We start from the raw sequence: 27,653 nt of genomic DNA, 5'->3' as shown, positions 1-27,653 counted from the left end.
GTTTTATTCCATTTTTTGTTTGGCGGTATGATGATAAAGCATCGTTGTTTCCTTTGTGGTTTGTTTTTTTTTGTTTGTTTGTCTGTTTGTTTTTTTACATTGTGTTTACTAAAGGGGTTAACTAGTGGGACAGTTTTATAGGTCAGGTCGTTCCGGACGCGTTGATACCAAATATTTGTTCTTTTATTGGTTTATTTTTTTTTCATAAGAATATTTATGGGTACAGTATATTTTTATTTTTTGGGGATTATTTTTTTCATTTTTTTTTTTTAAATATTTTTACAATTTTATTTTTTTTCCACTTTCTGACACTTTTGGAACTTTTATACTTTGTCCTACTATGGTACTTTCACTTTTTACATTCTGATCAGCTGTATAGCATAGGAATGCAGCAGCATCCCTGTGCTATACAGCCTGTCAGCGCTCCTTAGGGAGAAAGTACTTTGGTCCCGCACTGCTCATGACCAAAGTAAGTTCTTGCCTCCTGGTGACCCAGATGTTGTCATGATGACATCAGGTCACTATGACAACATCCATGACCCGGCAGGAGACGGCACGGGACGCCGGAGAGAAGGTAAGTATCGGCACTTACCTCCCCTCTTGCTCCCGCAATGCTGCGATCAACTTCGATCGCAGCATTTTGAGGGTTAATATGCTGGGGCGGTGCGGCACCGCTCCCAGCACATAGTACCGGGTGTCAGCTGTGACAATCAGCTGACACCAGGCGGTGATCTCGCCCGCAAAGCCTGTGTGCGGGCGAAATCACAAGGGCGTACTAATACGTATCTGGCCCATATGGCCCAGGGGGCAGGTACGTATTAGTATGCCGTGGGCCGGAAAGGGGTTAATCAATTTCTCACTGAACACATGAACAATTTCCAAAACATAGAACATTTTTAACCCATACCATGAAAGTAAGGTTAATAATATAACATGCATTACAAAATCTTTAGTTTTACTCAAATTAGTTAATTCAATAATCAATACTCCTTAAATCAAAAACATCTACATCTAGTATTTTATATGACCTCTATGATTTTTGAGGCATAGAATGAAGAAGTTAGGGAATATATTGCAACATCCATCTCTTTTCAATTATTCAAGAACGACCTCTGTTAGAGCCTGGATGCTGGATGGAGAGTGATGCTCAACTTATCCCTTCAGAATTTTCCATAAGTGTTTGATTGGATTCAGATTAGGAGACACACTTGGCCACTGAATCACTTTCTCCTTGTTTTTCTTCAGAAAAGTAACAGTGGCCTTATATGTGGTTTTGGATTATTGTCATGTTGGAAAAGTGCACCTCTACCAAGGACAAAGAGTGATTGTTGCATCTGCTCCTTCAATATAGAGCAGTACATCTGAGAATTCATGATACCATCAATAAAATGTAGCTCCTTGACACCAGCAGCGCTCATGCAGCCCCACATAAGGACACTGACACCACCATGTTTCACTATAGGCACCATCCAGTTTTCTTTGTACTCCTCAACTTTGCGACGGCATACAGTTTTGAGGCGATCAGTTCCAAAAACTTTATTACATTTTTGTACCTTTTTTTGCTAAAGTGTTCTAACTCATAGGTAAAGTTTTGCTGATCTTCTTGTAGTCTTCACCTTTCTTGTGTAAAGATATTATTTCCTTTCTCAGGTCTTGTGAAATTTCTCTTCCATAGGGTACCGTTGCTGACAGCATGAAATAGGAAAGGTTTTTGTCTGCTGGACACCTTTTTACTTAATAATTAGACTTATCTGTAGTTGAATTCTTGTTAATTAGAATTTTGTAGTCTAAAATTCAGCTTTGCTCCTAAGATTGTAATTGTGTACGAATTTTTGCAAAATGGTCTTGATTTAATATGTTAGGAATATTGCTTTTTTGGGGTGTTCAAAATGGCAAGTCTTGTTTGCAATTATTTGCCCAGTATTGGAGTATTTTGTAGTATGTGTTTTTTTCTATAGAAAATGTTGATTCTGAAAGAAAACTAAATTTTCTGGCAAACTTGTTAGGATGTGCTCATTTATGCTGAACAGTGTATGCACATACAGTGTATACGCACACAGCTCTGCTACATATGCACTTTGTTCTATATGTGCATGTGCACACACAGCTCTGCTACATCTTCACAAAACTTTGCTAATATACTCCCACGCAGCTCAGCTAAATCAACACACACTTATGCAGCATATTGTGTATTCACAACCACAATTTTAAGTTTTTTTCCCGAGGCATGTGTCTGATCACACGACCTGAAAGGTCCTTTTCCTAGCTAGGGACTGCAGCATCTGTGCAGTTTTAGAGATGTGCAGGTCCTGGTAGCTTTCTCTCCTACCATGCACCTATCATATATATGTACAGGAGAAGAGCGAGCAGTTCCCTCATTGTTCGTGAAGGACGCTGCTTTGCATTCTCCTTGATTATAGGATTCTTCCTCCAGGTTATTAAGAAGCACACACTTGTTAGGGAGATTTGCTTGCTAAAAAGTGCATCTTCTAGTCCAAAAAATACAGTAATAACCTCTGTGGCATCTTAACAGGTGTGCAAATGTGTAGGGCATACCCTCTAAATTTTTAGGTTTGGTTGGGGTTCCTTTTATCTTGTTAATATTAATTGATATGTTATCTTATGTAACATTATTTTTAAATATTTTATAGATGAGTCCTTTTCCTCAGCAGCCTAAAACTGATGCTAATGGTCAAGTGAATATGGGAATGTTTACTTTCACTGCTCCTAAGTAAGTGACTTTTTATGTAACTGTATATAAAAATGTAACTGTTATTCATAAAAAAATATTGTATACGTTAAAGATTGGTTAGTGTGAGGCTGACCCTAACGAAAAATGGATTCTTCTGCAGACATTGAGAAACTGATTAATTTTAGCCTAGTATTTTCAAAAAAGTCACACCCAAATTTATACTTATCCACTTCAGAAAGGCATCCTCTCCATTGTGTATCGTAACTTGGTCTTTGATTTGTTGAACTATGTTTCCTGTTTTTTTGCCTAAAATGAACCTAAGTTAGAGGATGCCAGCCTCCTGGGGTGAGCATGGTTTTTCAACACCTAATGATCCAAAAATATGGGCCCCATTGAAGACTTCCTTCCAGTGAACAATGTTACAGGTAGTCTTTGTGTCACTGTCTTGCTCAATTCAACAAGGTGGGATCTGCCCTCAGCAGTCATGTGTAAGATGGATAGGATTCTTGTGTGAAGAGACATGTACCCGTTTGTTGCTGGTAGTAAAAATATGTTGTTTTCATTTTAGGGGAGTATATTCTTTGCAGTGTAAAGCTGTGAGTAACCAGAGTAATGTGGATAGTTCTCCAATAAAGATTAAAGTTGTGCCAGATCCTGATAAACCAGCCATTGTTTCTGTAAAATTTGATAAGGGTGTAGATTTGACTGCTGGAGGTGTTTTTCCTGGTAAGTACCGTATTTATTTTGTTTCATAAAGTAATTTGTAAAAAGAGTAAAACTAATAAAGGAAATAATCAAACTGCATCAAAAGCTAGTATATTGTAGATATGCTAATGATTTCTTTGTAGCAATTTTGTTTTGTGTAAATATACCCCATATTGGTGATTGCAGTTTTTGTAAAATATAGCAAATTAATGTGGTAAGTGTAAAACTACCTCAGCTGCATCAATATTTTATACTATTACCTTGCTATCTAACAGTAAACTTATAATTTGTGCTATAAATCAATCATGATGTACATGTAGTCTGATAAGCCGGCTGCATGATATAGCATAGGAGGAGCTGAGGAGATATATTGATTATTTTATTTTTTTTAACCACAAAACTATATAACTTGCATTTTATTAATTTGTCTCTCTGCTTATCCTTAGATGAGGAGTCCAGTGGGTAGTCTGACAGTTATTGACAGCCTTCCATGTATTACTGTATGTAAATTGGATTGATGTCAATCACTAAGTATTACCGCCTACTGGACTAATTGAAATCAGGGATCTTAAGAAATAAACTAAAAGTTGTACTGACTGTTATCTCATAAGGCTATATATCAATCTGCTCAGCTCCTTCTACCCTATAGCATGGTGCATGTATAACGCGACAGGTTACCTATAAGCATTTTTATTTGTTACTTTGTCTTGTATGTGGGTTGATTGCTATAACATACAAATACCTGCTTTGTTAAATAGCATTTTGCTTCAAACATGTAAGTTCTTTGGCAGCGTCCGTGCGCTCAGAGAGCGGCATTCCTCTTCCTTACTTCCTGCTCAGCACCCTCTTCCTTTCCTTATTGATCGCTCATTGATTCAGCCCAAAAACTCATGAATAAGCTTAGGGTCAGCACTATATTCTTGAACATGCACATCAGGCTTAACGGGCCCAGTTCAGTAGCTTAGGGCATAGCTGTTAGCCGAAAGGAAGGAGGCTTTGTGATGGTGGCCAATGCAATCAGAGTGCACTTACACTCCCCCAAAAGCATTTTCAACGTAAATTTGCCAAATGTGTACTGACCAGAACTAGAAGCCTCATAGGTATTTATAAGGCTATGTGCACACAGTGCGTTTTTTGTGCATTGTCGATGCAGTAAATCCATGCTGAATTGGCCCCAAAAACGCATTACAAACCTTATCCCAGCATTTCCTATGAGTTTTTGGAAAATCTGTGCACATGATCAGGAATTTTCCTTGCAGAATTTCATGTGCGGAAAAAGAAGCAGCATGTCCATTCTTTGTGCATTTTTGCCTGTGTTATTCCTACACAATGCATTGGGAAAAACGCATGGCAAATCTGCAGGCGAAAACACACAAAAAAAAGCAAAAAAAAACACGTGAAATTTCAGCAGCGCTTTTGGTGCCAAGAGATGCAGAAACGCTGCATAAGTTTCTGCAAGCAAATTCTGAACGTGCGCACATAAGACCAACAGTTCGAGTCAGAAGATGCACGGTCACTCCAGGGATCACTGTCCATAAATAGACTGTGAAACTCGAATTTGTGAATCCAGACTAATTTTGCTTTTTTCTTCAAATGTTCTTTTCTCTGCGCTGGGACATCTGTTTTCCATGATGCAGAGCAAGCAAACAAGATCCATATAATAAATATAGTGTCACAGAAAAACCATGTATATCAAAAAAATTATACCCCTCAAACCAGAGCCCTGGTAGGGTAATCAGAAAAATTACTACTTCAATAAATATTAACAATATTATTTTATTAGAATATTTAAAATGACAATATTAAAAATAAGGTACCTCAGATGTGAGGGACAGATAAATGCAATACCCTATGTCTGTGCAACAAGAATTATAACCATATATTGCTCTAATTAATTAACGTAGACAATATAAATATATAATTGCATAGCAGTAGAGGGACACGTGCATACCCTGCCTAGATACTAACTATCGCTCCCAGGTATTTCTATCTCATGATACTTTGAGCTGCTATTTATGATTTAAGACAGTGCTATCATATTACCAAAGGTATTCTGTGGGAATGGATCCAGTTGCCTTTATGCATTTAGTCTCCCTTCTATTATAGGCATATTAACATTGCTAATCAGTATCTATCACACTATTATCTTTAAAGCCAGTTGATTGCCACAGATATTTATTTAAGCACTCTGCACTTTTACTCTGGATTTATTATTACACATTATTAGATGCACTGTCACTTTACTTAATATAGGCTGATTATAAGTACCTTTCAAATAGCTTACTATTATTCGTATAAGCATATGCATTTTTTTTCTCTCTATTGTGTCACATGAGCTGTTACTTAGGATGAAGTCTACTGCTATGCATTTATATATTTATATTGTCTACTTTAATTAATTGGAGCAATACATGGTTATCATTCTTGTTGCACAGACATAGGGTATTACATTTATCCGTCCCTCGCATCTGAGGTACCTTATTTTTAATATTGTCATTTTAAATATTTTAATAAAATGATATTGTTAATATTTATTGAAGTGGTCATGCTTCCATGATACGGGTATCATTTTTATGAACTGTACAGCCATTTAACTGGGGTAATTTATTAAATCTTTCTGAAAATTTCCCTTAAAATAATTATTCTCTGTATGTCCCAGAAGATTGCCACCCATTTATCTAAGTCCTGACCCTCAACCCTCTGCACCCTGAAACTTTAAATGATGAAATTTAATCTCCACTTTATTTTTTTTTGCCTCAGACTTTGTGGTTAGTATTCTTTCTGAAGATAGAGATGTCATCAAGAACCTGAACCCATCCTGCAGTTCCATGAAAATGTGGAAGTCACAAACAACTGGTGGAAAACCTCCAGCCACTGTAAGGACACACAGCTTTAGATATTATGAGATGTAAACAATTCTTAAATAGGTTGTCTAGTGAGTTAAAATTGTTTTAAAAATGACACATTAGATCATTTATAATTGACTTTAAAATTTCCTAGTCTTCTATCATTTTCAGTCCCTGCTTTTAATAAGAGTCTGCATGGTTCATCTCTAGTTTGACTTACTGATCCGCCTTCCTTTTGAATGATGACATCATAGACCTTATGACCAAGGAGGTTTTTTTATCTTCCCATTTCAAGCTGCAGACCTTTTTGTTTTCTCATTGATGTATCCTCATCATAATCAAGATCAGTGGTTTTTGATGATAGGAATGCATCAAATAATCCTGTGAGTGCAAGTTGTTTGTCAACCAGAGCGGTACATGATACAAAGATGGGGACTGCTACAGTGAGGGTTAGGGGAAGGAACTGAGAGCTGTGTGGAATTGATAGATTAAGCACTGTTAAAATTATGGTAGGATAAGATATGCAGCAGAGGATTTGGGATTTGTTGTTTAGAATGACACTCAAATAACTTCAAAAACAGAGTACAGGCACAATGGATGAAAGACTCCAAAACAACCATCCGACGCCCAGCAGGTATTATGCACATGTCTTGTTATTAGGTTTAAGGGTATGCTGTTTTATTCAGTCCACAGCATAACCGAAAAGAAGTGTATCCAATCATTTAAATGTACTTTCCCACCTTCTAGTTTCCCTTCATGCATTACTCTGGTGTGATTTTTGGCCCATTCTTCTACACAAACACTCTTCACATCCTGAAGGTTCCATGGGCTCCTTTTATGAACTCTCAGCTTTTGTTCCTTCCATAAATTTTCTATTGGATTCAGGTCAGGTGATTGGCTGGACCATTCTAGAAGCTTTATTTTCTTTCTCTGAAACCAATTGAGAGTTTCCTTGGTTATGTGTTTGGGATCATTGTCTTGCTGAAATGTCCACTCTTACTTCATCTTCATCATCCTTGTAGATGGCAGTAGATTTTTTTTCAAGAATGTCTTGGTACATTTATCCATTCATCCTTCCTTCAACTATATCAAGTTTTCCAGTACCATATGCTGAAAAACAGCCCCACACCATGATATTCCCACCTCCAAACTTCACTGTTGGTATGGTGTTTTTGGGGTGATGTGCAGTGCCCTTTGGCCTCCAACATGATATGTATTATGGCATCCAAAGAGTTAAATTTTGGTCTCATCTGACCAGACTATATTCTCCCAGTATTTCACAGACTTGTCTAAATGTTGTTGAGCAAACTTTAAACACTTTGAACATGCTTTTTGCACAGCAATGGAGTCTTGGGTGGTGAGCGTGCATACAGGCCATGAAGGTTGAGTACAATAATTATTGTTTTTTTTAAAAACAATTTTACCAAAAGAACAAACAACATTTCTCATTGCAGTTCAAGGGAGTGGGAGAGGGGAGGTTAGGAGCTCACCACATTCTTCACCACAGCTTCAGATCTCCGGAGGAATCCTTCAGCAAGTGACCTATCCGCTGGTGACCACAGCGAAAATAGAAGGAAAAAGGAAAAATGTTCAGCACATCCAGTCAGATAATAAAATAGAACAATTTTATTAGAAAAAATCTAAAATGAATAAAATATTGAAACCTGACTCGTTTCTGGTGCAACAAACGCACCCTTACTCATAGGATATACAACATTTGTAATGTGCTCTGTTATATAGGAAAAACCTATGTTCATTAATTGAAACAATCAATCAAATACGATCAGCTTCACAATTGCCTCACAGAGACTGAATTAACATATGCATAGATTCATTATCAACCACATCAAATCAAAAGGTTCACACGTATATTATGCACATTAATATGACAAAAAAATGAACAGACCAATAGAGAAGTGACATGACACAATTAATACATGTAGAATAAATCATTTTTGAAGTTCATTCCACCTGGAAATTTAGTGTCTAATAGCATTATCCAGTATGCCTCCTGTAATGCTAACTGCCTTTGCCAGCTTCCACCTCGTACGGGGCAATCAACCCTTTCAATTTCAAAGAAGGAAAATTGTGACCGATCACCTTTATGTGTGGTGGTAAAATGTTTAACGGCACCTGAATAGCCTGTATTATTTTTATTGATATTGAAAACATGTTCTGCTATCCTTTTTTTAAATATTCTAGTTGTGTAACCTATATAGTATAAATTGCACATTCTACATTGAATACAATAGACTAGATGACTCATTTCACAATTAATACTATATTGTGTTCTATTTGATGAACTGAAAAAACGTTTTCTGTGCTGTGCAAAGCAACAAACTCCACAACTGCTTAAGGAGCATTTGTGAAAACCGGTAATGGAAAGCCATGAAGTAGAAGTTTTAGGATGGCGCAAAAGACTAGGTGACGACATGTCACCAAGAGAACCGCCCTTCCTGGCAACACATTTACAACCCCCTTTGATGACACTATGAAGGGTGTCATCTTTGTTTTCGATAGGTATTTTAGAATAATAATTTTAATAATTTCAAATTGGGGGCTATATGGAGTTGTGAATGTATATCTTATGAGTAAGGGTGCGTTTGTTGCACCAGAAATCTGTCAGGTTCAATGTTTTATTAATTTTAGCTTTTTTCTAATAAAATTGTTCTATGTTATTATCTGGCTATATGTGCCGAAAATGTTTCCTTTTTCCTTCTAACATTTCTTATTGCTCATTAATAATGTCTGGCAAATTTAGTTAACCTTGCCCTTAATATACTATGGGTGTAATATTAACCAAAAGCATGCACCAAATATCACATACTTTAATCATGAGCGAATACTCCTCCTCGCCTGCGGACTAATGTGAGCCAAAGGGAAATCAAACCAAGGCTTCCATACCTTACCAAATTTTTGAGGACAATGTCTATTTTTATATACCAGCCTCTCATAGGAAGCTACAGTATTTACCATATTTATTCAGTGTGAAATTCGCAGGGATCTTTCATCCATCCATCATCTCATGGCAATAGTTTAGCTAGCTAGCTAGCTATAAATGTTTCCTTGAGAACAGTGCGAGGGTGGTGAGGCCAGGTCTCCTCATCAAGGATTCCTAATAAACACGCCTTAAGGCCTCTTTCACATGCCCATGTTTCCAGTACGTGTGGTGACAGTTTTCACATGTACTGGAGACAAGTAAACACATTCAAACGAATGGGTCTGCGCACATGTCAGTTTGTTTCCACGGACTGTGTGTCAGTGTGCAAAACATGCGGACATGTCCGTTTTTTTTACCTGCAGCGTGGGCCGCAAAACATCCCACACACGTACACACGGATGACTTCAGTGTGATGGAGCCTGACAGCTAGTGATTCCACGGCAATGGCAAACAAAAAGGGGAACAGAGGGCATTACTGTCTGGTCACTCTCCCAAAGGGAATCGATGAGGACATAAAGCCATTAATCAGGACCTTCACTTTCGGAAATCTATACAAGACTGCAATCCATCTTCTGAAGCCTGGTCCCTGGCCAAATCGTAGAAGGGCCTTCTCAAGTTAGGCCCACTTGACCGAATCAAATGCCTTCCCAGCATCCACAAATGCCAAGACCCAATCTTTCTCTCCTTTCCAACTTAACTGTGCAATTACCTGCCCTCTCCTTATATTATTGCATGTAGACTGACACGAAATAAATCTGCAGTGTCTGGGTGAATCATTTTGTGAATTACTTTTAGTCTATTCGCTAAAATGTTGGCCAATATTTTATAATCTAAATTTAATAAACATATAGGTCGATATGATTCACCATCTTCTGGAGACCTATCTGGTTTTAGAATTACCACAGTATTGGCCAGCTCACTGGATTTACCCATCATGAGATGTTTTTTGTGTGGCACCTTGGTAATGAGACACCTTTTTATAGGCCATCAGTTGAACCAGCTGATACTCTTTTTCCCTGTGTCATTTCTCATTATTACATATAACTAGTGTTGAGCGAGTATGTTCTGTTCCTAGTATGCTCAGGCAAGCTCCGAGTATTTACAGCTGCTCTGTGATATGTTTGAATCGTTCCCATGTGCATGATTTGCAACTGTTTGACAGCTTTATTACATGTGAGGAATGTGTAAGAAATAGACATTCCTCACATGTATTAAAGCTGTCAAACAGTCGCAAATCATGTACACGGGAGCGATTCAAACATATCACCGAGCAGCTGTAAATACTCTGAGCTCAGCCCGAGCATACTCGCCGAAAGCGTTAATAGAACATACTCGTTCAACACTACATATAACTTAATTTATGGACATCTATGGTTTGATTCTTTTGTCTGTGTGGATTGGATGGGTTGATACCGACATCTGGTGAGAATTTCATGTCAATAGCACCTTTAGAAATATATTTAGTTAGAAAATTGGTGACGTGTTCAATACTTATTTTACCCGCTGTATATCACTGGACAACTATTTTGGAACTAACCCTTTTAATTATGCATGAATATTCTTTTCTAGGCAACAGTGTTTAACTGCAATAAACCAAGAGATGGAGATAAAGATGGCTGCTTCTATTTCAGGTAGGGATAATATGCTTTTTTTTCTACTTGAAATCATAATCCATAACATTACTGTGCAGTTGAAACTGAGTGTAAATACACTGGGTTCTGTCTTGGAAAAATGTTGTACTTCAAAAACTATGCAACCAAGTTTTCCTAGACCTATATCTATGGAAAACTGCATTTCAATCTGTGTCTTTGTGACAGAAAAACAGTTGATACTATACTTTTCAGTTTTCTATCAATATTTTTTATTCTAAAAAATATATATTTTTATATATTCTATATGTTTAGAACAATAAATGTATATATTGGGTCATTTTACATAAGAAGAGAGATGATCAGTGACATTTAGGCCAATTTTTTTTAAATGACCCCCTTCATTTAATAGATGGGGCACATTTGAAACTAAAAATGTCAGAAAATTAAGTCTACAACTGCAAAGATTGGTTCCAGACAATATGTATACGAGTGTGTATATATATTATATATGTATATACAGTACAAACCAAAAGTTTGGACACACCTTCTCATTTAAACTTTTTTTTTCTGTATTTTCATGACTATGAAATTGTACATTCACACTGAAAGCATCAAAACTATGAATTACCACATGTGGAATTATATACTTAACAAAAAAGTGTGAAACAGCTGAAAATATGTCTTCTATTCTAGGTTCTTCAAAGTAGCCACCTTTTGCTTTGATGACTGCTTTGCACACTCTTGGCATTCTCTTGATGAGCTTCAAGAGGTAGTCACCGGAAATGGTCTTCCAACAATGTTGAAGGAGTTCCCAGAGATGCTTAGCACTTGTTGACCCTTTTGCTTTCACTGTGCAGTCCAGCTTACCCTAAACCATCTCGATTGGGTTCAGGTCTGGTGACTGTGGAGGCCAGGTCATCTGGCGTAGCACCCCATCATTCTCCTTCTTGGTCAAATAGCCCTTACACAGCCTGGAGGTGTGTTTGGGGTCATTGTCCTGTTGAAAAATAAATGATGGTCCAACTAAACACAAACCAGATGGAATAGCATGCCTCTGCAAGATGCTGTGGTAGCCATGCTGGTTCAGTATGCCTTCAATTTTGAATAAATCCCCAACAGTGTCACCAGCAAAGCACCATCACACCTCCTCCTCCATGCTTCACGGTGGGAACCAGGCATGTAGAGTCCATCCGTTCACCTTTTCTGCGTCGCACAAAGACACGGTGGTTGGAACCAAATATCTCAAATTTGGACTCATCAGACCAAAGCTCTGATTTCCACTGGTCTAATGTGCATTCCTTGTGTTCTTTAGCCCAAACAAGTCTCTTCTGCTTGTTGCCTGTCCTTAGCAGTGGTTTCCTAGCAGCTATTTTACCATGAAGGCCTGCTGCACAAAGTCTCCTCTTAACAGTTGTTGAAGAGATGTGTCTGCTGCTAGAACTCTGTGTGGCATTGACCTGATCTCTAATCTGAGCTGCAGTTAACCTGCGATTTCTGAGGCTGGTGACTCTGATAAACTTATCCTCAGAAGCAGAGGTGATTCTTGGTCTTCCTTTCCTGGGGCGGTCCTCATGTGAGCCAGTTTCTTTGTAGCGCTTGATGGTTTTTGCAACTGCACTTGAGGACGCTTTCAAAGTTTTCCCAATTCTTCGCACTGACTGACCTTTATTTCTTAAAGCGATGATGGCCACTCGTTTTTCTTTACTTAGCTGCTTTTTTCCCCTCACCCATGACAGCACACCTTGAGAGAGGGATCCGCCCCACCAAGTACAGGAATCCGTCTGAAATAAAAGGGCGGTACCTCTCACTCACTAAAGTTGGTTTCCTGTCCTTGATGGGAACCTGTCTGAAGAAAGGTGTCTTACTTACCTGGGCCTGTTCTGTTGTGGAAGAGCGGGCACCTGCCTGTGCACCGGGTTCCGGGTCCCAGAAGCGCCGTCCGGTTCCCTGGAGCCGTATCCAAGCGGGCTCAAGCGGTGAGGAGGGCTCCGGCTCCCCGCAGGCCTCTGCGCTGTCCTCTCCCTGCCGCAGGCTCCTGCTGGTCGCACGCCGGGAGCAGCATCTTCCGGGTATGACGCGCCTGACGTCACGGCGCAGTGCACGCTGGGAGAGGCGTGACCGATGACGTCGGATGGCGGCGCCCTGTAAGCGCTTGCCGGACGGCTTTTTTCAAAAATCGGCCCGTGGGTGTCAGGAGGGGGGAGGACAAATGAACCGGAGGAGGTCCGGATGTGCCCTATTTAAGGTGGGGGGGTTCTCCTGACAAGCGCTGCTTATGCTCAAGCTCATGGTGTAGCAGCTATGGCAGACCAGGACAGCCAGGAGCAGCAGCTGCTGACCCCTCCACCTCATCAACGCCAGCGGAAGAAGCAGTTGGACACCTCGCACACGGACAGCCGCTCCAGCAACCGCAGCAGAAGTAAGGTGTCGGATTCTTTAGGGCCATCCAGAAGGGATTCATCTTATGTCCTGCCACAGCCTCCAAATCCGGTACCCTTTTGTGACTTCAGGGGTGAGTGATCTTCGTGAATGTCACTTAATAGTAATGGAAAGTTATTATGTGCTTCATTCCTTAGGAACCTAAGAAGAGTAGCGCCAATAAGAAGCACAGGGTTTGTGCCTTATGCCAGGCCCCCCTTTCCATAGATTGGCAGAAACAGCTTTGTGCAAGCTGTATTAACCAAACCATAGCGGAGAGCACCCCGGATTTCGCTTCTAATTTGAGGTCCGTAATCCTTTCAGAGGTGCAGGATTCCCTGAAAGGCTTGCTAAAGGGGAAAAAAAAGATCCCATAAAGATATCTCCTCCGACTATGATTTATCCTCCCAGTCAGAGGATCTTTGCCTCAGTGATTCGGCATCCTCCTCTTCATCAGATAGTGGTAGGCCCTGTTTCCCTATTGAGGATACTGACAAGTTGGTCAGAGTGGTCAGATCTACCATGGGGTTGAGGGAGGAAAAGGCAGCCAGGTCCCTGGAAGACATTATGTTCGCAGGCCTGGAGGAAAAAAAGAGACGCTCCTTTCCAGTGAATCTCAAAATTCAGACCCTTATAGACCGGGAATGGAGGAAGCCGGAGAAATCAGGAGTATTGCCCTCATGCTCTAAAAGGAGGTACCCCTTCGAGGATAGGGTCTCTGGGTCCTGGGACAAAATTCCTAAGGTTGACTGGTCTGTCGCCCAATCATCCAAAAGATCGTCCCTACCCCTTGAAGATTCCGGCAGTCTAAAGGATGCTCTGGATAAGAAGGCAGATTCCTTCCTGCGTCACACCTGGGAAGCAGCGGCAGGGGGCCTGAAGCCAGCAGTAGCAGGCACTTGTGTCGCTAGGTCACTTATGGTGTGGCTTCAGCAATTAGGAGACCAGCTCAAGGATAAAAAGATGTCCAGAGATAAAATCCTCTCCAATCTGCCTTTGCTACAAGCAGCATCTGCTTTTTTGGCTGACTCCTCAGCGGATTCAGTTAAACTCGCTGCCAGGTCTGTAAATTTGTCTAATGCTGCCAGACGAGCCACAGGGGTTGCCCAGGAGACCTACAATCTAAGCATAAGCTTTGTTCTCTTCCTTGTGATGGTAAACTTTTGTTTGGCCAAAAACTGGACGAGCTTTTGGAGAAGACCGGCGACAGAAAGAGAGGTTTCCCAGGGTTCACGGGGGAAACAAAAAGGTCCTATTTTCGGAGGAAGAGATTTAACCGGGGTCGCCCTCCGGGAGAAAAGAAATGATGGGAGCCCAGATCTAAAAAGGACTCTGGTTACATGTTTGGAGGACCATCCTCCAGTACCAAAAAATCTCCCCAATGACGTGAGGCTAGAGGTCGGGGGGAAGGCTTTCCCATTTTATCCTAGCTTGGGAAGCCATCACTTCAAATCCCTGGGTGTTGGATATCATAAAGAACGGCCTAAAGATACGCTTCAGTCAGGTCCCTCACCGAACCTCCATGATCACCTCCAGGAGGAAGTCCAGGGAGGAGCAGATGGCTCTAGAATCGGAAGTGTTAGACTTAGTCAACAAGCGGGTCCTTCACGAAGTTCCAGTTTCACAATGGGGACGGGGATTTTATTCCCCCCTGTTCGTGATAAAAAAAACAAATGGGTCCTTAAGGACCATTATCAACCTCAAAAGTCTAAATCAGCTGATAAACAACCAGACTTTCAAGATGGAATCAGTGAACTCTGCAGTAAAACTCCTACACCACAATTGTTTCATGGCAGTTATCGACCTAAAAGATGCCTACTATCACGTTCCAATCCATCCAGACTACCGGAAGTACCTAAGGGTAGCCCTGTTCATCCAAGGGCAATTTAGACATTTCCAATTCACTGCCCTACCTTTTGGACTCTGGATAGCACCGAGAGTGTTTACAAAGGTTATAGCGGAGGTGACAGCTTTTCTCCTAATCAAGAACGTGGTGATTGTTGCCTATCTGGAAAACTTTCTGATAATGGGGAAATCGGAGGACCACTGTTCCTCTCAACTTTTAGAGGTCAGGACAGCTTTACATCACCTGGGGTGGTTAATAAATATTCAAAAATCAAAGCTATCCCCCTCAAGGACTCAGATCTTTCTGGGCTTGACCCTAGATTCCCAACACCAATCCTGTTTCCTCCCGGAAGACAAGGTTTGCAAAATAATCAGCCTGGTCTCAAGGGCCATAAGGTCTCCCGTGATGTCCTTGAGAGAAGCAATGCCCCTACTAGGCTCCATGACTTCCTGTCTCCCGGCAGTCAAATGGGCCCAGAGTCATATGAGGCTTCTTCGGTGGGAGGTCCTGTCAGCACAGAAATCCTTCAACGGACATTTAGGAAAAAGACTATCTCTGTCTTTGGAGCCCGTAAACTCCCTCTCCTGGTGGACAAACAGGGAGAATCTGACCGCAGGCTTACTGTTGTCCAATCCAGTCGACCACACAATTACAACAGATGCAAGTGGCTCCGGCTGGGGGGGTCATCTAGCAGAGCTCTCAGTTCAGGGGCTCTGGTTACGTCACGAAAAAGAAGCGTCATCAAACCTAAAGGAGCTTTTGGCTGTAGAGAAATCCCTGATAGGCTTCCTTCCCCACATACAGGGTCGCCATGTCCAGATCAGGTCCGACAATCGGACGACAGTGGCGTATATAAATCACCAGGGAGGAACAAGATCTCGCTCCCTTATGGTAGTGGCAAACAGGATCCTGCATCTAGCTGAACAGCATCTCCCATCCCTCAGTGCTCTTTTCATCTGGGGGGTAGAAAATTCAAGGGCAGATTTCCTCAGTCGCCACGCTTTAAGACAAGGAGAGTGGGCTCTAAACCCGATTAGTCTTCCAACAGATTATCCAGCTATGGGGGTCACCGGACATAGATTTGTAAGCCACCAGGGCGAACAGGAAGGTGGAGAGATTCTGTTCACTAAATCCAACAGAGAATCCCTATGCTGTAGACGCTCTCCAGATACCCTGGAAGTTTGGGAAGGCCTACGCGTTTCCACCGATAGTGATGATCCCGGCAGTTGTGAGAAAAATTCGGGAGGAGGGGGCGAGGATAATTCTCTTTTGGCCAAAAAGACCCTGGTTCTCCCTGCTAAGCCTAATGTCGGTCTCAGATCCCTGGGTCCTGCCGGACAGGCCGGACCTTCTCATCCAGGGGCCGATATTCCATGCACAAGCCAAAGGTTTCCATCTGGCGGCTTGGAATTTGAGAGATTGTTACTGAGCAATAGGGGGTTTTCACCAGGCCTAGTTTCTACCCTGTTGGGTAGTAGGAAGTCCATAACAACTAAAATTTATTCCAGGGTCTGGGGAAAATTCCTGGATTTTATAGACTCCCCATTGTCGGATAAACCTCCAGTTAGAGAAGTCTTAGAATTTTTACAAAAGGGACGTGAACTGAGGTTGGCTACGGGAACACTTAAAGTTCAAGTGTCCGCCATAGGGGCGCTCTATAATTGTAACCTGGCGGGGTTACAGGTGGGTTTCTAGATTCATTAAATCCTTTTCTAGAGCTAAGCCAGTTCGGGCTCTCAGAGTTCCTCCCTGGGACCTGAATTTGATTTTAAACGCACTCTCTGGCGACCCATTTGAACCCCTGCAGGTTCTCTCCAAAGATCCTCACCCTCAAAACCATTCTCTTAGTGGCCCTAACGTCGGCCCGTAGGGTGACTGACCTGCAGACCCTTTCTGTTGATCCCCCATACACCCAAATTCATGAGGACCGGGTTGTCCTGCGTACAGATCCGGCGTACCTTCCGAAAGTAGTATCCAGATTCCACTGTAATCAGGAGATTGTACTTCCCTCTTTCTGCAGTAACCCTAAAAAACCCCGGGAGGTTAGGTTCCACAATCTAGATGTTAGAAGGGCATTACTACAGTTCATAGACATGACTAGTCAGTGGAGGAAGGACAAGTCCTTGTTTCTGGCCTTTCAGGGGAGTAGGAAAGGTCACGGGGTATCAAAGGGAACTATTGCTAGGTGGCTTAGGGAGGCCATTTGTCTAGCTTATACATCTACAGGTGTTCCGGCACCGGACGGTATTAAAGCTCATTCCACCAGAGCTGTAGCGACCTCCTGGGTAGAGAGAGTAGACGTCTCAATTGACCAGATATGTAAAGCTGCTACTTGGTCTGCACCATCCACCTTCTACAAGCACTATCGGTTGGATCTATCCTCCTCTAACCTTACCTTTTGGGAGAAGGGTACTTCAGGTGGTGGTCCCTCCCTAGGGTGCTCATATTCTCCAAAATTCTCTCAAGGTGTGCTGTCATGGGTGAGGGGAAAACACCAAGGTTACTTACCGGTAGCTGTTTTTTCCTGAACCCATGACAGCACCCGTAGTTTCCCCCCCCTCTGTCTTTCTCACGCCCTGGTGAAGCACTTTACATTTTGGGTGATTTTATATATATATATATATATATATATATATATATATATATATATATATATATATATATATATATATAATATATATATATTGTAGGTGTTGGTTATGTGTCTAACCTTTTCTGGAGGTCCTCTCAATGCTCTGTAATCCAACTGAAGCGAGGGAGAGGTACCGCCCTTTTATTTCAGACGGTTTCCTGTCCTTGGTGAGGCTGATCCCTCTCTCAAGGTGTGCTGTCATCGGTTCAGGAAAAACCGGCGAACGGTAAGTAACCGTGGTGTTTTCTTGCCATAATACAACTGTGCACAACACAACTGATGGTCTCAACCCCATTTATAAGGCAAGAAATCCCACTTATTAAACCTGACAGGGCACACCTGTGAAGTGAAAACCATTTCCGGTGACTACCTCTTGAAGCTCATCAACAAAATGCCAAGAGTGTGCAAAGCAGTCATCAAAGCAAAAGGTGCAAACTTTGAAGAACCTAGAATATAAGACATATTTTCAGTTGTTTCACACTTTTTTGTTAAGTATATAATTCCACATGTGTTAATTCATAGTTTTGATGCCTTCAGTGTGAATGTACAATTTTCATAGTTATGAAAATACAGAAAAATCTTTAAATGAGAAGGTGTGTCCAAACTTTTGGTCTGTACTGTATATACATTTTCTAAAACTTCCTTCATATAGCTAGATGTGCAGCTTTTCACATAAGTCAGATAACACACTTTTTGTTTTCTTGTTCGTCTCATTGGGGGACACACAAACCATGGGATAGGCTGCTGCCACCGGAGCCTGACACTATTCATACATCTAATTGAAAATGGTCTCCTCCCCAGCAGACTGTACCTTGCATGCTAGCATGAAGCTCTTCAGTTTTTTTGTTTTTTTTTAGTAGTGTCAGTTGGAGGAAAGGTCTAGCAGACCTGTCTTGGGTTAGGTGTTAACCATTTTTCTTTTTTGCATACCTATGTTGAGCTAGGACAGACTCCCAAGAGCCAGGTTCCTACCTTGGCTTTCCTGGTCCAGCAGAATTTAACTTGTAGGCCATGGGTAAGGACTGCATGTGCAGGCAGGGAGAACTTGTGACCACCGTGTTATTCATCCAGAAAATCTCTAGTGGGCCCTGTCGCCCCTTGGTCTTCTTTCGCCGATCAGATAGAACCCTCTATTTTGACTTTCTAGTGATTTTTCTCCTTTCTAGTGATCTCATTCTCTGGGACAGTAGTCTGGCGTTCTGCTTCCTCCTTTCGCCTTAGCGTGATTCTTCGCCTTTTCACATTAATAAGGAGATTTCTATCCTTCCTTTAGGTACTTCACCTCTCATCTTCCTGAGAGGCTCTCACAAAATCTGACATAGTCAGATCTATTTACAGTACAGACCAAAAGTTTGGACACCACTTCTCATTTAAAGATTTTTCTGTATTTTCTTGACTATGAAAATTGTACATTCACACTGAAGGCATCAAAACTATGAATTAACACATGTGGAATTATATACTTAACAAAAAAGTGTGAAACAACTGAAAATATGTCTTATATTCTAGGTTCTTCAAAGTAGCCACCTTTTGCTTCGATGACTGCTTTGCACACTCTTGGCATTCTCTTGATGAGCTTCAAGAGGTAGTCACCGAAAATGGTCTTCCAACAATCTTGAAGGAGTTCCCAGAGATGCTTAGCACTTGTTGGCCCTTTTGCCTTCACTCTGCGGTCCAGCTCACCCCAAACCATCTAGATTGGGTTCAGGTCTGGTGTCTGTGGAGGCCAGGTCATCTGGCGTAGCACCCCATCACTCTCCTTCTTGGTTAAATAGCCCTTACACAGCCTGGAGGTGTGTTTGGGGTCATTGTCCTGTTGAAAAATAAATGATGGTCCAACTAAACGCAAACCGGATGGAATAGCATGCCGCTGCAAGATGCTGTGGTAGCCATTCTGGTTCAGTATGCCTTCAAATCCCCAACAGTGTCACCAGCAAAGCACCACCACTCCATCACACCTCCTCCTCCATGCTTCACGGTGGGAACCAGGCATGTAGAGTCCATCTGTTCACCTTTTCTGCGTCGCACAAAGACACGGTGGTTGGAACCAAAGATCTCAAATTTGGACTCATCAGACCAAAGCTCTGATTTCTACTGGTCTAATGTCCATTCCTTGTGTTCTTTAGCCCAAACAAGTCTCTTCTGCTTGTTGCCTGTCCTTAGTAGTGGTTTTCTAGCAGCTATTTTACCATGAAAGCCTGCTGCACAAAGTCTCCTCTTAACAGTTGTTGTAGAGATGTGTCTGCTGCTAGAACTCTGTGTGGCATTGACCTGGTCTCTAATCTGAGCTGCTGTTAACCTGCGATTTCTGAGGCTGGTGACTTGGATAAACTTATCCTCAGAAGCAGAGGTGACTCTTGGTCTTCCTTTCCTGGGGCGGTCCTCATGTGAGCCAGTTTCTTTGTAGCGCTTGATGGTTTTTGCAGCTGCACTTGGGGACACTTTCAAAGTTTTCCCAATTTTTCGCACTGACTGACCTTCATTTCTTAAAATAATGATGGCCACTCGTTTTTCTTTACTTAGCTGCTTTTTTCTTGCCATAATACTAATTCTAACAGTCTATTCAGTATGACTATCAGCTGTGTATCCACCAGACTTCTGCACAACACAACTGATGGTCCCAACCCCATTTATAAGGCAAGAAATCCCACTTATTAAACCTGGCAGGGCACACCTGTGAAGTGAAAACCATTTCCGGTGACTACCTCTTGAAGCTCATCAAGAAAATGCCAAGAGTGTGCAAAGCAGTCATCAAAGCAAAAGGTGGCTACTTCGAAGAACCTAGAATATAAGACATATTTTCAGTTGTCTCACACTTTTTTGTTAAGTATATAATTCCACATATGTTAATTCATAGTTTTGGTGCCTTCAGTGTGAATGTACAATTTTCAAAGTCATGAAAATACAGAAAAATCTTAAAATGAGAAGGTGTGTCCAAACTTTTGGTCTGTACTGTATCTGTCTCTCAGAGCTTTTTTTGGATGTCTTGTGGCCATCCCGGTATGCTCTGGCAGAGGTTCGACTACCTCTAGAGTGATCATTGCTCGCTGAATCAGATCAGCCATTAGCAAGGCTTATAGGGCAGGTGCCGCCTAATGGTTTGGCTGGGCTGGTATCTGTCCTGCTGCGTTTAAATTACAATTTACTTTTTTTTTTTTTCATTACACTGGTCTACAGCCAAATTGGTTCAGAGACGAAAATAGTTGAACTTAACTAATTTTGTGGTGCTGAAAACAAATATGATGCTTAAATTTGCTAATTAGCTCTAATTTTCAAGATCCAGAGGAAGTTGTATTTACTTATGACACCTTCAATGCAAGCTTATAGAAAAATTGTGTCTTTATTATGTCATCATCATTATTGCATTGTCAGTAGCTAGTCTATTAAATCCTCAATCTTTGACAACTGCATTTAACACTGGCCGGCAGGGTTGCGCTTCATTCCACACACCCATTGTTGCCCCCATGATGTGACCACGGGATTCAGATAGGTTGCCATGACAGCCAGGGGTCTGCTGGAGACCTCTGTTCTTGTCATTACAATACTCCTGTGAAAGCCAGCATTTAGCTGGCGTTCAAAGAAGACCGTGATTTTCGCTATAAGTAGCAGTGCTGTTGCAGTACTATGTATAGTTTAAGCAATCGGATGATCGCAGCTTCAAGGGGATTAACATGTAAAAAGTGAAAAAAAAAATGTTAAAAAATTAAAATCGCCCTATTAAAAATAAAGCAATTAAAAAAAATACACATTTGGCATTGCTGCATTAATAAAAGTCTCATCAACAAAATGTAAAATAAATTAATGTGATTGGTAAACGGTGCAACAAGAAAAAAAATCGAAATACCAGAATTTTGGGGTTTTTTGGCCGATGCAACATTGCAATTAAATGTAGTAAGAGGGATCAAAACATTTTATCTACTATCCCAAATAAGTATAAGTAAAGCATCAGCTCAGGGCGCAAAAAATAAGCCATCACCCTGCCCCATATCTTGAAAATTTCAAACTTTAAAGGTCTCGGAAAATGGTGACACAGGCAAAAAATGTTATTTATTTTTTTATACAAATTTCCGATTTTGTTTTTTCACTACTTGAAAAAAAAAAAAAAAAAGATATACATGTTTCATGTCTGTGTAATCGTACTGACCTGGAGAATCATATTGCCAGGTTAGTTTTACCGTATAGTGGACACGGTAAATAAAAAAAACTAAAAATCAATTGTGGAATTGTACTTTTTTGTAATTTAAGCGCACTTGGGGAAAAAAATTCCCGCGTTCTAGTGTGCATCACATGTAAAATCAATGGTGTCATTCAAAAGTACAACTTGTCCTGCAAAGCGTAAGTCCTCATACTGTTACAGAAAAATAAAAAAGTTGTGGCTCTTGGAAGAAGGGAAGAAGAAAACGGAAAATAGCCCGTTTGTGAAGGGGTTAAAAATACAAAAGAAACTCCCTCAAAAACCAATTATTTAAAGCTGACTGTCTACCACACAAAGTGTGTGTGGTGCATCCGTGTTGTATTTGTTGTACTAGTCAAATTTTACATCCCTACATGGCACATTAATCAAGTGCCCTGTTGCAGGTGCTGGCGTTTTGGATGTGTACTTATCTAGTGTTCTTATTTTGCCATTATTGGGAAAGGGGTTGAATTTTGATGAAAAACATTGAAAAAATATTACACCTTTAACTGTGCATGTTTGTTTTTCCGCATCTGTTTTACTCGTCCAATTTGACAAGCGTACATGACACACCTATACTGTGGCCTGCTGCCACATTTTGCTTTCTGTATGTTTACCTACCTAGCTATTTTTATTACATTCTTTTTGGCAAGGGTTGAATAAATGGAGTTGAAAAGATTATTGAAAGTTAATTTTAGTGTCCTACAAAATGTATGGGATAGGAAAAAATTGCAATGGAAGAAATGTGAAAGAAAAATAAAAACCCCTTCCATAGCTAAGAATGTAGGAGCCGCTAGCATCAGCACCACCACTGGCACTAACTTTCCGAGAATTTGTAATACCGAACAGAGCTCGCAATTGGAAGTCTTTTCCTCTGGCAAGCATATTAGTGGAAAGAAGTGGAGGGACGTTATAGAATTTTGGGCAGGTCACACAGGATTATGTTATCTCTAACAGCGACACCAACAGTTTGCGTCGGTGTTTTGCACAGAACCGCTTGATCACAAATGACTCGGGGTAATTTTTTGGACCATGTTTTTTAAATGTAAAGAAACATGAAATGTCTGTCAGTGCACTGTTATTAAATGGGCAGTTGGTTACTACTGGGTTAAAATCCGTTTCTATAGTGAGGTCACTTTGACACTAAGGCTATGTTTGTGCTAGAAATTGAAAGCTTAAATACAGTCCTAGTAAACCTCATAGTGCTATACGCATCTTTTCAGGGCATTTGAAGAGCCTGGAAAAATTTGCAGAAACTGGCAAATTTGAATTTCAAGATTCAATCATCTCTAGTGTTCAGTACCGTCGGCAGAGGTCCTTCTTCCTTAGAACAAGTTTTTCTCTCTTTAAAGAGAACCTATCACCAGGATTTTGCTATATATACTACAGACAGGGCCATATTAGTGCTCTAATACTGATTAAAATGATACCTGTGGTGAAGAAATCTGTTTTGTGGTTCTTGTGTAATTAGTATTTTAAAGTTTCACTGTAGTCATTCTTCATGTATTGGGGTGAGACTATGGGCAGTCTCTTTTCTTGTTGTTCTGGCCCCTCAGTCTACGTCATGCTTGAATGATAGGTCACTGATCCGTCAGTGACCGGCCTCCTATTTTAAATACCACGCCTGCACAGTACTTTATTTTGTCTGTAAAAAACATTAGGTCTCAATTTTGTTTTTTGCAGACAAAATAAAGTACTATGCAAGCGTCATATTTAAAATAGGAGACCGGTCACTGACGGATCAGTGACCCATCATTCAAGCAGGAGGTAGACTGAGGGGTCAGAACAACAAGAAGAGAGACTGCCCATAGTCCCACCCCAATACATGAAGACATGATTACAGCAAAACTGTAAACATTAATTACACAAGAACCAAATAACAGATTTCTAAGCCGCAGGTATTGTGTTAATCATTATTACAGTACTAATATGGCCCTGTCTGTAGTTTACATAGAAAAATCCTGGTGACAAGTTCTTTTTAAGGCCACATTCAGACGTTCAGTGTTTTTAAAATCCGTATGTGTAAGCCAAAATCAGGAGTGGAACAGTCAGAGGAAAAGTATAACAGAAACACGGGCACCACTTCGTTCTGTATTTATCACCCGCTCCTGGTTTTGGTTTACACATACTAAATGTGTGATCATGGCCGAAGATAAAAATATGGACTCTTCAAAAATGGGCAGCTTTCTTTTTTTTTGTCTTAAATATCCTTTCTCCGCTGGTACTTCTCTATTTTCTTCATCTTATAAGGTCTTTGCAAAGGTTTGTCAGCATCCGAGGGTACTGTGTTGCTTGGTGTATCAAGATGACCATTGATGTGGCACATCACACCATGGGCAAGGCACTATTGTTCTCAGTTACAGGAAACTTAGTACAATTTTTTTTACTTTAAGATAATCCAAAGGTTTCCTTAGCCTTAAAGTTGTTTGTACTTTATTTTTCTACAGGGATAAAATGATACCTGAACGTGTTGAAAAGTACTGCATCCAGTTTATGTATATGGCTGAGAAGGCTACTGTACTTTACAGTGAACAGGTTTGTAACCCTTTAAGTCTCAATCTAGCATGGATTATTCTTCACATAATTTACTTAATTTTGTCTTCTTTTATTTTTTAGCTTTTAATAGATGTGATTGCCAACAAGCCTGTGAAATTAGTTCCACTCCCAAACCCTGCCACCCCAACAGTGTCCAATGTTAAAGCTGAGGAAACCCGCACTTTAGTCAAGAATCTCTGGTTTAAGACTGTGGTAAGATTGTGGTGTTGGTGCTTTTTTTTAAACAAATAATAATAATTTGCTGAATACATAAATTAATAATAAGGCTTGGGCTAAACAATGACATTTTTGCAACATGTTTGCGGATTGCTGCTGCGCGGCTATTTTAGGACTTTGATTTCGCTGTAAGTTAAATAGCCAAGTTGCAGACAAGTCGCATGTTGTGTGCAAGTTGAATTGAAGTCTATGGCAAATGTGTTTCAAAATGTCTGCAATTTCAGTATTGCACAGCACATGTCACTGTATAAGCTTAGCCTAGTAGCTGTAAGGGCTCTAATGGTTTCCAGTGCCAAGATATCAAATATTCTAGATAATTAAATGGTTTCAAAGGAAAACTATACACATTATAATGGAGAAGCTCTAGACAGACGCAAAATGTGTTACCGCCCTTTGTCTACTGGACAACATGTTAATAAAAACATGGTTAAATTCAACTTCATCGACTATGTTTCTTCAAGCTTAAAGTGATTTGTCATTACTTTACAAGATCATACTATAGATGCTTCTTATAAAATAATGCAGCAGATGCAACATTAGGTGCCACTTCTTGTAGCAATTAAACAGCAAAAGAATGAATCTGCGACCAAGAGGTGTCTATTAACTACTTTACAAAGAACATTATGTAAAATCATTACGTGATAACAAGATATAAAGGGCTATTTCCACCTTGTACATTTATGGCATATCTGCAGGAAGTGTCTGCGAGATACCGGGATCACATCCATCTCTAGAATTATTCGCTTGTACTGCTCTTTCTTATCATTGTATGGGAGTTTCTTACATTGTAGGGTAATCTTCTGTACAAGTGAATGCATACTTTTTTAATTAGATGATGCTCATGCATTCTTTATTTCAGTACTCTTTTATTCCCCATCTTGAGAAATTTTAGATTCATTAGGATATCAAAGTTTATGATTTATCAGATGCCATAATTTCAATTTCACTGTATTAATACAATGTTAATGATGATTCAGATTCCGATGTTTTGAAAAATATCTTTACTTTGTGCTGAATTGTCTCTTTGAGATACTTAAAATGGTGATTTATCTTATTAGGATGAACATAGTAATTTAGCTGGTGTTACCCTGAACGGGAAGATCATTGCAGAGATAACCTACTCCTCTGAGAATGAGGAGGAGATACCACATTTCCAGTCTAATACAGGAACCATGGAGTTTCCTTTTGAAAATGGATCTGCTATCATCCCTGTGGGTATTCTTCTTTTACGTGATAAATAGACGTATGAACGGAAAATATTTGTAGTGATTGTTTTTGGTGTCATTTAGTGAACTGAGCGACCATGGAGGCAGTCTTAGAAACAACATTTTCTGGTACATTTTAGTTTTCTGCTTTTTCTGGTACATTAAGGCAATGTGCCCACGATGCAGAAATGCTCCGGATTTTTTCCTGAGCGTTTCTGCATCTCGCTGGCAGAAAAAAACGCATGCGGATTGTACATGCGGATTGTCCATGTGTTTTTCCTGCCAGGGACATGCGGATGTGAAGCGTTCTTCACATGCATTTCCGCATGCGGGTTGACAAGCGCTTTCCAAGCGATTTTAGCATCACTTGGAAAGTGCTTGACAACTTGGTCACACTATATAAATCCATGCAAACGGCATGGATTTATATAGTGTGACCCGAGAGAATGTCAAAAAATAAATCTATACTTACCTTCCGATGGCCCCCCGCTGTCTTGCTTCACCATCCCGGCTGCCGGCAGATCGCGTTGCACTGAAGGACCTGCCGACGTCAGCGTCGCATGACCCGTCACATGACTATGACGTCAGCGCAGGTCCTTCAGTCCATCGCGAACTTCCGGCAAGTGAAGAGAAGGAGAGCGGGGGCCGTCAGAAGGTGATTATATATTTATTTTTTATTTTATTCTTGTTTTTACAGTTTCTATGGTACCCAGGTCCGGAGGAGAGTCTCCTCTTCTCTAGACCTGGGTACCATCCGCACATTGGAATGCATGGAATGCGCATCTACATATACAGTGATGCGTAATCCATGCGTTCTAATGCAAGTCAATGGCAGCGAAAACGCAGCACTTCCGCAAAATAATTAGTAGTGCTGCTTTTTTTTCCACAATGATAATCCGCAGCGGAAATTTCCGCAGCATGTGCACAGCACATGCGGATTATCATTGGGGAACATGGCAGGCCTTCTACCATGCGTTTTTTAAGCGTTTCTGTTTTTGCTGCTGCGGAAACGCTTAAAAAATGCATCGTGGGCACACAGCCTTCTTTTACTTCTAGAACATTTCCTGCCGTTACTTTATATTAAGAATAATCTTCATGAAATCAGCTTTTGGTGATCTTGCTTCACAAGTGAAGGCGCTCAGAACATTGCTCACAAGTAACAGAGATCTTCGGTTAGGTTCTCATTTGTCATTCTGCAGGCGTATACCTTGAACATTAAAAGCGCATGGATGCGCGTGCCATTCGTCATCCTATGTCGGCCTAAATTTTTACATAGACGTTTAACCATGTAATATGATCATCTATGTCTTTATAGGTTTTCTACAAAAAAAGTATCTTATGTAATGCAATGTAAACCTGATAAAACGTAGTAAAAGTAACATTTTTTTATTGCACTTTATTGCATCTTTTCTTTTTTATTAGATGGGTACGCCACTATGTGTATATATGAATACACTGTTTTGAAATTCAGGTCGATGCGTCCAGTAGAATTCTATATTTCTCTTCACCAATAAATATGCAAATACTTCTTTTAATTATTTAAAGTAGATTACTTATTACATTGCTGATCATATGTCATTAAAAAACACATCTGTGCCTGGAGTCAATTCTGTGAGTTTCTGTGCGTTTAAAAACGTCTACAAAAATACCTACAGTTTAGTGACCTCTTTATGTTGTATGTTTATTTTTTTTCTTTCGTTTCCATGTCTCTTTACCTTGGTTTTTCTTAGCATGTTTTAATTTTATATTTAAAAGCAAAAAAAGTCTATTTTGATAAACACAAGCGAAAACAACACTAGCCCTTTAGCATGCCAGTGGTATTAAATAACC

General features: G+C 40.4%; 1 protein-coding gene across 2 annotated transcripts in view; it reads left to right on the top strand.

Moving 5' to 3' along the window:
* The window catches only part of SMCHD1 (structural maintenance of chromosomes flexible hinge domain containing 1), a 266,367-nt gene that overhangs the window by 189,895 nt on the left and 48,819 nt on the right, over positions 1–27,653 (top strand). For both annotated transcript variants that reach the window (XM_073679119.1, XM_073679120.1), the window contains exons 31-37: positions 2,652–2,731; positions 3,261–3,418; positions 6,158–6,273; positions 10,754–10,815; positions 24,294–24,381; positions 24,463–24,594; positions 25,677–25,829. In XM_073679119.1, the coding sequence (XP_073535220.1) occupies positions 2,652–2,731; positions 3,261–3,418; positions 6,158–6,273; positions 10,754–10,815; positions 24,294–24,381; positions 24,463–24,594; positions 25,677–25,829 (789 nt within the window). The remainder of the gene's footprint in view (positions 1–2,651; positions 2,732–3,260; positions 3,419–6,157; positions 6,274–10,753; positions 10,816–24,293; positions 24,382–24,462; positions 24,595–25,676; positions 25,830–27,653) is intronic.

Source organism: Phyllobates terribilis, unplaced genomic scaffold (genome assembly GCF_046119375.1).
Source record: "Phyllobates terribilis strain yellow unplaced genomic scaffold, ASM4611937v1 Scaffold_4__5_contigs__length_816908805, whole genome shotgun sequence".
Taxonomy (NCBI): Eukaryota; Metazoa; Chordata; class Amphibia; order Anura; family Dendrobatidae; genus Phyllobates; species Phyllobates terribilis.
Note: the sequence above shows the minus strand (reverse complement) of the source record. Positions and strands in the feature narration are given on the sequence as shown.